Consider the following 12417-nt stretch of genomic DNA (forward strand, 5'->3'; position numbering starts at 1 on the left):
GCTCCAACTCCCTGATCATTTTTATGGCTCTTCTCTGGATCTGCTTCATGAGTTCCATATCCGTCCTGTGTTGAGGGGAAATGCTGTTCAGAGTGCTTGGTGTGAGCAGTGGTGGCTTCTGCTTCAGGCACTGTGAACTGTGCTCTTTATATTTTTATTTTTACATAGATAGGTAAAGCATTTCCAGAAGAAAACTCCAAACAGGCCATAATAAGGGCAAGTTTCACATGCATCTAGAAAGTCTTTCCTCCTACCATTGCTACTTTGGTGACTCTCTTTGCTACTTGTTGGAGCATGAGTTTGTGCAACCCTGACCAGATAACTTACTGAGATTTTTATTTACAGTGGAATGTCTTGAGTGGTGTTTTTTCTTGTAGTGGAAACCTTACTTTCTACAGCTTGTGTCTATTCCTCTGGATATATTCTAGTCATTGTCAAGTGGGTGGGGCCAATTGCTTTTTGCTGGTCAGCAGCAATAAGCCAAGGAGCAACAGCTACAAACTGGAACAAAGAAGGTTTCACCTCAACATGAGGAGAAACTTCTTTAGAGTGGGGGTGACAGAGCACTGGAACAGGCTGCCAAGAGAGGTTGTGGAGTCATCTCCTCTGGAGACTTGCAAAAGGTGCCTGGATGCATTCCTGTGTGAACTACCCTAGGGGATCCTGCTTTGGCATGGGGGTTGGACTCAATCATCTCTGGAGGTCCCTTCCAACCTCTAAGGTTCTGTGATTTTCTTGCCCTGTTTCAGCTTACCTCTGCAGCAGTTCTCCACACCAAGTCAAAGAAACCCAGTACATTAGTGAAAACTATTATCCTGAAGAAAGCTGCTTTGCTCTTAAAGAGCAATAACAGGCACACACACATGCACAGTCTCACTGCATTTTAAGTCAATGATTGTAGGATTGAAATGTCCTTCTGTTGTTCCATTTAGGAATTGTACAATTCCAGAATTTCAATGCTCAGCTTCAAAACCACAGATAAAAGTTTCTAGTGAACCAAAGAGAGTATTGTTTAGGTATTGCTCTCCTTTTGTCACTCTATGTCTTTCATCTTGTTTCTCTGTTCTCTAGGAATTTGTTGCAGAACAATAATGTGTAATGATGAGAGAAAGGTCTTTATATCCCTGCCTGTGAGAAAACTGCTTCTTTGTAATGAGTATTCCTTGTAAGAATTCAGAAGTTAATTCTTAGAGTGCTGTGTTTTCTAACAGAAAAGACTTCCATGAAATTAGTTTGTTCCAGTGCTATCACTTTCTAGGAATAAGCTCTTTATGTAGGGGTTGAGCCCCCATCCGTGGAGATATTCAAGGGCAGGCTTGACAAGTCTCTCAGTAACCTATTCTTACTTGGCTTTGCCTAAGATTTAAAGCAGGCTGTTTTCAAGCATGTATCTGTCATTTCTAGGTTTATGCATATACAGAGTATGAATGAAATACAAGAGAAAAATAAAGCTGATTGCTTCCAGCTCTGGTGCCCTTAACACAAGAAGGACATGGACCTGATGGAGTGAGTCTAGATGGGGCCGAGAAAATGATCAGAGGGCTGGAACACCTCTGCTGTGAGGACAGGCTGAGGGAGCTGAGGTTGTTCAGCCTGGAGAGGAGAAGGCTCTGGGGAGACTTAGAGCATCCTTCCAGTATCTGAAGGGTACTCCTACAAGAAGGCTGGAGAGGGAGTGTGTACAAAGGCCTGCGGTGATAGGGTGAGGGGCAATGGTTTTAAACTGGAGAAGAGTACATTTAGGTGGGATGTTAGGAGGAAGGTCTTTGTCCTGAGGGCAGTGGAACACTGGAGCAGGTTTCTCAGGGAGGTAGTTGATGCCCTGTGTCTGGAGATGCTCAAGGTGAGGCTCGACAGGGCTCTGGGCAGCTTGATCTAATGCAGGATGTCCCTGCTGACTGCAGGGGTGTTGGACTGGATGACCTTTGGAGGTATCTTCCAACCCAAACCACTCTTAAGATTCTATCACCTTTGGAAATACAGTTTTAACTTTCACAGTGATCTCCCTGGTAGAGACATCATTTGGTACATATAAACTGCGTGGAAATCTTCATTGAATTATGATCCCTTTTTAAAAGAGCAAACCCCAAAAAACCCTACAACAGGCAAAGACCAAACCCTTCCCCTGCTCCCTACAAACCAAACCAACCAAAGAACCAAGCTGTAAACAAACAAAAAATTATCTAGAACATACAACTTGTAAAAACATAATCACTTTAAACTAGATCTTTTAACTAGATCTTTATTTTCAGAGCTTCATGATTTTAAGAAAGGGTTTGCATCCCTTTTTTTGAGCCAAGTAGGAGCTGGATCTGTTTGTCTGCTTTGTCATGGTACACAGTCAGAGTTACTGAGTTACCCATTGCTGTCTACAACTACATGAAGGGAGGTTATAGCTAGGTGGGATTTGGTCTCTTCTCCCAGGCACCCAGCAACAGAACAAGGGGGCACAGTCTCAAGTTGTGCTGGGGGAAGTATAGGCTGGATGTGAGGAGGAAGTTCTTGACAGAAAGAGTGATTGGCATTGGAATGGGCTGCTCAGGGAGGTGGTGGAGTTGCTGTCCCTGGAGGTGTTCAGGCAAAGTCTTAGTGCCATGGTCTAGTTGACTGGCTAGGGCTGGGTGCTAGGTTGGACTGGATGATCTTGGAGATCTCTTCCAACCTGGTTGATACTATGATTACAAGTTTTGGTGCTTCAGCTGTTATTAGAGTAGCACTTCTGGGTTGCTTATTATTCTTCATATCACATTTGAAACAAGTAGTTGGAGCCATAGTGTGTGTGTGTGTGTAGCACCACCTGAGATGACACCACCTCCTTTTTTAATGTAACAGCTTCAGCAGTTTTTCACCTCTGGTGTTTTCAGTGTGATGAGTACTGTACCATACTGTCCTGTACCATGGTTGTATTATACCATTTTGTGCTCTGGCAGGGGGGTTGGACTGGATGATCTTTCGAGGTCCCTTCCATCCCCTGACATTCTGTGATACTGGACAGGTCCTGGCACCATAGACAGGCCAAATACCTACCTAGCTTTCAGAAGTGACTGATCATAATAGCTTATGATAATCTTTTGTCTGCAGGAGTAAAAGAAATCCAAAACAATAGGTGCAGTACTAGAAAGACTGCATTAATTGAGAAACACAAAATGTGAGCATTTTATTGGGTCACATTAGAGAAAAACACTGCACCTTCTGTTCCTCTCCAAGCTTGTGGCTGTGTGTTTATAACAGAGACCATTTATCTTGAGGCTTGTGTAGCTTGCATTGGAGAGGGCAAAAAACAGGGAATTAAAAACTCCATGGCCTTCTTTTCAGTGCCAAGCTACTTTACTTGTGACAGCAAAATCTGGGGTCTCTATGTCCAGTGTATTTTGTGATAAGGACTGTGTCTCTGCCCAGAAGATGGGATGTTGTCTTCCTCACCAGAGTTCAGGAGCTCTTACAGGCTGTCACTCTGCATTGATTAGGAGTTGTTGGATTTTTGTTGTTGTTGTTCCTCTTTTTTCCCCTTAGACATGATGTTTGTACTTCCAGAATGCTGGCATGTGAGGCCAGTAAAAGTGACTGTCCCAGGTTAGGGTGGATTCCTCCCCCTGTGAAATAAACTCACCACAGGGAAAGTCAGGGAAAGATGAAATTGTGTTTCTTATAGTTTAAGTATAACAGTCTAAAGAGAAATAAACTGCTAGGGGAAGATAATACAATAACCTTAAGGAAGATGGGGAAGGGGTCAAGTGGCGGCGAAGCAGCAAAAGCAGCAGCAGCCAAAACAGCAGCGGGGGAAGATAGCAGCAGGTGCAGCTCAAGCAGCAGAAGCCAGCAAGGGGAAGAACAAGCTGTACTTCTAGCATGAAAGCTCTTGATGCTCCAAAGAAATGATGTTAACTTACCCATTGCTGCCATTATATGGGCTATCCCTGGAATGTTCACCTCTCCCCTGTCTGAGCTAGGAAATCAGCTCAAATGGCCACAGTGACAGCAGACAAAGTGAAATGAATGCTTCTCTTGCAGCGAGTGGCCAATAGGACATTTAACACAGCTCAAGTACTGGTTGTGCAGTCTCAGAAGTCTAAAATGGTGGTGAAGTTGTTTGCTTCTCCTCCTTTGGTCTAAGTCATGCCTGCTCCAAAAATACACAGAATCACAGAAACATCCAGGTTGGAAAAGCCCCTCAGGATCACCAAGTCCAACCTACAACCCTACTCTACAAGATTCATCCTAAACCATGTCCCTAAGCACCACATCCAAACTACTTTTAAACACGTTAAGGGTGGGTGACTCCACCTCCCTGGGCAGCTTGTTTCAATGCCTGACCACTCTCTCCTTGAAAAACTTTTTCCTAATGTCCAGTCTAAACCTACCCAGTCTCATCTTGACCCATTTCTCCTTGTTCTGTCTCCAGTTACCTGTGAGAAGAGACCAGCAGCAGCCTCTCCACAACTTCCCTTCAGATAGCTGTAGGCAGCAGTGAGGTCTCCCCTCAGCCTCCTTTGACTCAAACACCTCTCATCCTTCTAGCATTTGACCCTCCTTGCCCACCATCTGCACTGCCTTGTGCTGCCCTGTGGTTGTGCTTTGCCATGTAGCCAGCTCCACAGCTCTGTGAAAAGCTATTTTAAATACTACTGAACAGAAAATACAAGAATCAGACCTTGCACTGTTGGTTTTGGTGTGGGGTGGGTCTTGTTTGGTTTGTTTTACATAAAGACTGGTAAATAAGTAAAGCATCCTAGAGGTCACAGAATCTTAGAGATTGGAAGGGACCTCTAGAGATCATCAAGTCCAACCTCCCTCTCAAGGCAGGAGCACCCAGGGTAGTTTGCACAGGAACACATCCAGGGGAGTTTGGAAAGTCTCCAGAGAAGGAGACTCCACAGCCTTTCTGGCAGCCTGTTCCAGTGCTTTGTCACCTTCACTGTAAAGAAGTTTCTCATCCTGTTGAGGTTGAAACATTCTGTATTCCAGTTTGTAGCTGTTGCTCCTTGGCTTGCTGCTGCTGACCAAAGAAAAGAAATAGACTCCATGCACTTGACAGCCACCCCTCAGGTGTTTGTGCACATGGATCAGATCTCCTCTCAGTGTTCCCCTCTCCAGACTAAACAGCCCCAGGGCTCTCAGTCTCTCTTCATAGAGGAGATGCTTAAGTCCCCCAGTCATTCTCGTGGCTCTCCACTGGACTCTTTTCTAGTAGGTTCCTATCTCTTCTGAACTGGGAAGCCCAAAGCTGCACACAGTATTCCAGGTGTGGTCTCAATGGGGCAGAGTAGAGGGGGAGAAGAACCTCCCTAGTCCTGCTGGGACACATTTTTCTTGATGCACCCCAGGATGCCATTGATAAATCTCGTGTGAGGGATGGAGTTGCTGGTACTTGAGTTTGTTGCCTGTAGGTCACTGTGGAATGGTGTTAACTGTGTGTAATGCTGGGGAGTGTGATTTCTTTAGTCTCTATACACTGGGGTTGTTTTACCTTCCCCTTTCTAGTAAGCAGTGTTAAACTTCAAAACTCAGTTCTGGTGCTTTTTTATCACTCTTGGGTGGTGATTTACTGACTCATTAAGAAGCTGTGAGTGCTCAGTTCATTGTTGTTGTTGCTACTGTGATTAATTTTTTTACCACTTCAGTAAAATAGAACTGGGATAACTCTTCTGCCACTGAATACCTTGCTTTTGACCCTTGAAATCAAGTCAGGGTGAAGATGGCTGTTGTCCCCTCACCTTCAGTCACTTGGGGGTACTGACCAGTCATGGAGCAGTGTGGAAGACTTCTGCACTGTGTCTTTGCAGCTGTTACTTGTGAACTAAAGAACTAAGCTAAAGTTTGTCGAATCTCTTGTCCTTTTTTTCTTTCCAGAGAGTATCATGTAACTTCACTGATGAAAATGAATCAATTTTAGTCAGGAATTTGACAGACTTCAGTGCTTTTCCCCCTCCTAGCCATCTGTGGACCTGGTTTGAATGCTGAAGCTAAGAGATCATGGCATAACCTGCAGCGATGTTATGCACCATGCTAGATCAGCTATAAATACTGACACTGACTTCTACTGTCCTTAAAACTGGTTTGTCTTGTGGTGGTGGATGTAAAGGAACTGTTCATGGTCTGATACAAAATTTACACTGGTGTATTTTTTGTCTTCCAGGTTGCATCACAACGCATAAGCTCAGTGGATCTTTCTTGCTGCAGCCTGGAGCACCTGCCTGCCAACCTGTTTTATAGCCAAGACCTCACTCATCTCAATTTAAAGCAGAATTTCCTGAGGCTAAACCCCAGCCCATCTACAAGTAGAGCACTCAGTGAATTACAAAGGTAAAGTTTAATACAGATCTCCTGTTTTTCCTCTGCCCTTGGAGCCAAGTGACCACTGGTCTGCAGGAACTTCCCTAACAGAGTACTACCTCTGCTTGTGGAGGACTGGCCTGGCTCTAATGCTTCAGAGTTTGGTTAACTCTGTGTATTAGAGGTAGGCTAAGAAATTACATAAGAAACGTAGTGTCTGTTGTAAATGGAAGGCTATTTTCAATCTAAAATACAGCTTTCAGTATGTCTTGTTTCTGCCTGCCTGCTGAGGCCAGACCACAGTTCTTCAGTCTGTGGCTCTCATAAATGACTATGAGTTGATGAGCTGCCCATCAAAGGGTGGGAGCAGTACTGGGAGTGACTTGGAAGATTTTGTTGGTCTGATAAAAGAATTTCAGCCTGATTCTTGCCCTCTTTCTATTCCGTTCAACCCTAATTCTTCTTTCATAGTGATTGTGAGTTTCCAGTTGTTATTTCCACTGCAGCTCACCCAAGAATGTAACAAACAGGTGGACAGCAGCATGCTTGGTGATCTGGGTAACTTAAACCAGAACATAGAAGGTTTCACCTCAGCAGAAAGAGAAACTTTACAGTGAGGGTGAGAGAGCACTGGAACAGGCTGCCCAGAGAGGTTGCAGAGTCTCCTCTGGAGACTTTCCAAACCCACCTGGGTGTGTTCCTGTGTGGACTACCCTAGGGGATCTTGCTTAGGCAAGGGGGTTGGACTCGAGACCTCTGGAGATCTCTTCCAACTTGTAATATTCTGTGATTGCAGTTGTGAGAACAGCTGAAGAATTCTGATGAAAGTTAATTTTTTTCTCACTAAATGGGGGCCTGAATTTGCAAGAGTGAAAGAGGTCAGATGCCCAAATAAAACTCTCCTGTTTCTTTCTGCATCAGGAAAATCTCCAGAAGTGGTACAGCTGAGGTGGTGCAAAAGTGGTTCAGTGTCTCTTTCTTCTGGGAGCTGGTCCTATTCTGTCAGTGAATAATTATCTGTGTGGCCTCCATTGCTTAGAGTTTGTCAAGAAGGCATTGGGGCAGTGTCTGTGAACTTCCAGAAAGACAAGTAAAATAAACCCCAACCACACAAAAATGATTAGGAAGGTTCCACAGCCCTGTTGCAGTGGATTAATGACAGTGCCTTATAAACTCCTGTCTCTTGGCATTGGCCTTCCCTTTGCCACTGATGTGATCTCTGTTTAGCACAGGTGGCATTGCCCAGGCAGTGAGAAGCTGGAACCTCCTGCCCCTGTTGGGGGCAGTCTAGTGGAAAGGACTGTGTGGAGTGGTAGTTCCTGCTGAGCACTAGGAAGAATCACAGAACCGTAGAGGTTTGAAGGGACCTCCAGAGATCGAGTCCTACCCTCCTGCCAAAAGCAGGATCACCAAGGGCAGTCAGCACAGGAATGCTGCAGGCCTCCAACCTGACTCCGTGCCACTGATCACAACCTTCTGAACTCTGCTGCCGAGCCAGTTTTCAGTCCACCTCACAGACCAGCCACCTATGATACATCTCCTGAGCTTTTCTATGAGGATGTTATGGGAGACAGGATCAAAAGTCATGCTGAAGTCAAGGTATATGACATCCACAGCTCTTCTTTCATCTACCCATTTGGTCACAGTATCACAGAAAGCTGTCAGATTAGTCAGACAAGATCTCCTTGGTAAATCCATGTTGGCTACTCCCAATAACTCTTTTCTTCCATGTGGTTAGAAATGGCCTCCAGAGTGAGCTGCTCCATCACCTTAGGAGGGATGGAAGAGAGGCTGGCTGGTCTGTAGTTGCCTGTGTCTAGAGGGGTGCATCATTGGGTGTCTTTTTGCCTCCCAACAACAGCAAAAGTGTGAGCCTGGCTTTGTTGTGCTCTCCTGAACTGTGCTTCTTCCTGCCCTAAGAAGTAGTGCTGGCATTTCCTGAGGGTGGGAAAACTTGATCTTGCTCAAAAGGTTTTTGGCAGCACAAGTAAAGCTCAGCTGCTATTGTGAGTCTGATTTTCCATAGTGAGTAGATGCACAAACACCTAACAAGAAGGAAATTGTAGTGAATCCCAATGTGGAAGTGTGTGCAGAGTAAGGGAGGCATAGTCATTCCTGGGAACATGAGTTATTTGTCTGGCTTTTTAAATCCAATTCCATGGAACCATTTCCAGATCTTTGGAGGTTCCATGAGGTAAATCTCAACTAGGTATACCAAAAGTCTCTTTTTTTACCTCTGTTCTTTTAGACCCAATTGCAAAGCAAGTACAAAATCTCTGCTGTTCTTTTATGGTACTGTTGGCTTTTATATGCCTGATTCTCAATTGCTAAATTGCAGCTGCACACAGGACACAGCACCAATGAATCCAGCCCTGAAGTATGTAAGGCTCCAACATAACTGTGAGCTGGGATGTTTTGGACAAAAAGCATTGGGATTTATATACTTACCCTTCCTGGAACAGCTTCAGGTGAAAATCTGGTTAGCAAGTCAAAGAAAATCTGTCTTGCTCTAAGCAGTTCTTTGGTGCTAGCTGTTTCTCTTAATAAATTACCACTTTAAAAGGAATTGTTACATTTCATTGGTAATCTAACAAGTGCTTGTGAATGCTGGATGTCAAAACAAAAGGTGTGTTAAAAATAGAAGACAATCTAAACGTAGAAGTGGTTGGGTTGTTGTACTCAGATGCTGACACGTGCACTGATGCAGGCAGGAGCAGATTAGGGGAAACCTCCCTCAAGAAAATTCCTACTTCTGCAGTTACTGTTTTCAGATGTTAAAATAATAACATTTATTGCATTTCTGAAAAAAACAAACGTTTTTAATCTTGTCAGCATATGGCATAGGTGAAGAATCTCCATCTTGGGAACTAATTGCTGGTAGCATGCAAACATATACAGATATGTAGGTGCAATTTTATTACACAGAATCACAGAATGTCAGGGGCTGGAAGGGATCTTGAAAGCTCATCCAGTCCAACCCCTCTGCCAGAGCAGGATCACCTATACCTGATCACACAGGAATGCATCCAGGCAGGTCTTGAATATCTCAAGAGAGGGAGACTCCACAACCCCCCTGGGCAGCCTGTTCCAGTGCTCTGTCACCCTCACAGTGAAAAAATTCCTCCTCATGTTTCCATGAAACTTCCTATGCCTCAGCTTCCACCCATTGCCCCTTGTCCTGTCATTGGGTGTCACCAAGCAGAGCCTGGCTCCATGCTCTTGGCACTTACCCTTTGCATCTTTATAACTGTGAATGTGGTCATCTGTCAGTCTCTTCTTCTCCAAGCAGCAGAGCCCCAGGTCCCTCAGTCTCTCCTTAAGAGAGGTGTTCTACTCCCTTAATCATCTTTGTAGCTCTGTGCTGGACTCTGTCAAGCAGTTCTGTGTCCTTGAACTGGAGAGTCCAGAAATTGGACACAGTACTCCAGATGCAGCCTCACCAGAGCAGAGTAGAGGGGGAGAAGAACCTCTCTTGACCTACTAACCACAGCCATTCTAGTATACTCTAGAATGGCATTCACTTTCCTGGCCACTAGAGCACATTGCTGGCTCATGCTCAACCTCCCAGCCACTAGTACCCCCAGATCCTCTTCTCCTTCCCTGCCTTCCAGCAGGTCAGTCCCCAACCTGTACTGATACCTGGGGTCGGTCTCTCCGATGTGCAAGACTCTACATTTGCCCTTGTTGAATTCATTAAGTTTCTCTCTGCCCAACCCTCCAGCCTGACCAGGTGTCACTGAATGGCAGCACAGCCCTCAGGTGTGTCAGCCACTCCACCCATAGAATCATCCAGCCCGACCTATTGCCCAGTTTGGTGTCATCAGCAAACTCGCCGACAGTGCACTCTGTGCCCTCATCCAGGTCACTGATGACTATATTGAACAGAACTGGTCCCAGTACTGACCCCTGTGGGACTCCATTAGTTACAAGCCTTCAGCTAGACTCCATCCCATTGACCACAACTCTCTGGTAGCTACACTTTCACTCACTTCATTTGTCCACTTTGAATTGTTGCTGTAGATACTCTCTGCTGTGGTCTTCTGTAACTGAACTGTCTGAATGTTGAAAAACACAGCTACCTGTGTGTTGTTCCTGCTTCCCAGGAAAATAGCATGCTTTTCCCACTGAGTATGCAAGTAGGCAGGCTGAAAATTCATCTGTGCTGAAAACAAATGTACAGCAGATCTTGGTACTTGCTGCTTTTTGTGAAACTCTGGGAAAGGGAGTTTTTTCTTCTGGGGGGATAGAGGAAATAACCCAGCTGAAAGGTTGTTCAGGTTGTTCAGCCTGGAGAAGAGAAGACTCCAAGGGGATCTTATAACTGCCTTCCAATACCTGAAGGGATCCTACAGGAAGGCTGGAGAGGGATTTTTCATACATGTGTCTTGTGATAGGATGAGAGGGAGTGGCTATAAGCTGAGCACGAGTTTTAGACTGGGTCTTAGGAAGAACCTCTCCAATATGAGGATGGTGAGACTCTGGAATAGATTGCCCAGATTGGTCACGGATGTCCCTTCCCTGGAGGTGTTCAAAACCAGATTGGATAAGGCCTTGAGCAGCCAAGTTGAGTTGAGAGGTCTCCATGCCCATGGCAGACAGGTTGGAGTAGCTGATCTCTAAGGTCCCCTCCAACCGAAGCTGTTCTCTGGTTCTGTGATTTAGATGTTGCAATAGTTGCTGTCAGCACCATTGCAAAAAAAACCCACTGCTGGCATCATGAACACTGTTTGCTTGATAATGCTGAAAACTAAGTTGTTAGTATTTGGATTTTAATCTAAGTCTGCTGCAGACCTAAAAGAGGAGGATTGGGGGGTGGGGTGGTGCAGTGTGCCACAGACTTAATTTTAACGATAAACAAAAGGATGCTTGCCAGTTTGATCTGAATTTATTATTCTCTGGCTGTTTCAATTAACAGTAATTATATGGATTTTAATCTTCAGATCAGCTGGTATCTTTCCTCTCCTGTAACTGTCTTTTCTGGCACTGCAGCTGAAACTCTTCTGGGCTAGTAGCGGTACCATGAAGTGGCATCTATAGGATGTGAGAAGGGTAGAGGACTCTGAGATACTGATGCAAGTGTTCCTGAAGTCCCTTGCTACTTCCAGCTATAGTACAGCTGTCTTTCACAGAATCACAGAACCTTAGATGTTGCAGGGGACCTCCAGAGATCATCAAGTCTACCTCTCCTCCCTAGGCAGGATCCCTAATGTAGCCCACACAGGAGCACACGCAGGTGGGTTTTGGCAGTCTCCAGAGAAGAAGACTCTACAACCTCTCTGGGCAGCCTGTTCCAGTGCTCTGACACCCTCACTGTGAAGAAGTTTCTGCTCCTGTTGAGCTGAAACTGTCTTTGTTCAAGTTTGTAGTTGTTGTTCCTTGGCTTATTGCTGTGCACACTGAAAAGAGATTGGCCCCATCCACTTGACACCCACATCTCAGCTATTTATAGGCATAGATGAGATTTCCTCTCAGTCTTCTCCAGACTAAACAGCCCCAGGGCTCTCAGTCTCTCTTCATAGGGGAGATGCTCAAGTCTCCCAGTCATCCTCGTGGCTCTCCACTGGACTCTTTCCAGCAGGTCCCTGTGTCTCCTGGACAGGGGAGCCCAAAACAGGACACAGTATTCCAGGTGAAGCCAGAAGACAAGCTTTCTAGAATTTGGGGCAAGATGTAGTTTCATCCTAACCTGGCCCTGGGAACTGAGAAAATAGGGAAGGAAGTCTCCAGCCTGCCATTTGGTTGGTCTCAAAGTGCCTTAACATGCTCCTTGAGATTATTGCTTTTAGTCTGTGAAACTGAGGTTGGTGAAGATAAGTCAGATGCATTAATGATATGCCAAATGTGCATTTTCTCCCTTGCCAGGCCCTGCAGGGCACTGCCAGCAGATGCATTAGGAAAGATTTGAGCGTTCCTTTTGGGAGGTTTTTGAGGGTTTTTTGGGTTTAGGGAACTTGGATTTTATTTAGGGATTTTTTTGTTTGTTTGGGGGTGAGGTGTTGGTTTTTTTGTGTCTTGTTGGTGTTTTTTTCTGGTTGTTTTGGGGTGGTTGGGGGTTTATGTTTTGTTTTGGGTGGGTTTGCTGTGTTTTTCTTTTTTAGCATGCTCTTCTGGAAAGGAATTTGCCTTGAAATGCATACATTTATT

At 45.1% G+C, this 12417-nt stretch overlaps 1 protein-coding gene across 1 annotated transcript in view; it reads left to right on the forward strand.

The window, feature by feature from the left end:
- Positions 1–12417, forward strand: part of PHLPP1 (PH domain and leucine rich repeat protein phosphatase 1) — a 163243-nt gene that overhangs the window by 101284 nt on the left and 49542 nt on the right. The window contains exon 4 of the mRNA XM_064160853.1: positions 6137–6303. Coding sequence (XP_064016923.1) covers positions 6137–6303 — 167 coding nt within the window. The remainder of the gene's footprint in view (positions 1–6136; positions 6304–12417) is intronic.

Source organism: Pogoniulus pusillus, chromosome 21 (genome assembly GCF_015220805.1).
Source record: "Pogoniulus pusillus isolate bPogPus1 chromosome 21, bPogPus1.pri, whole genome shotgun sequence".
Lineage (NCBI taxonomy): Eukaryota > Metazoa > Chordata > Aves > Piciformes > Lybiidae > Pogoniulus > Pogoniulus pusillus.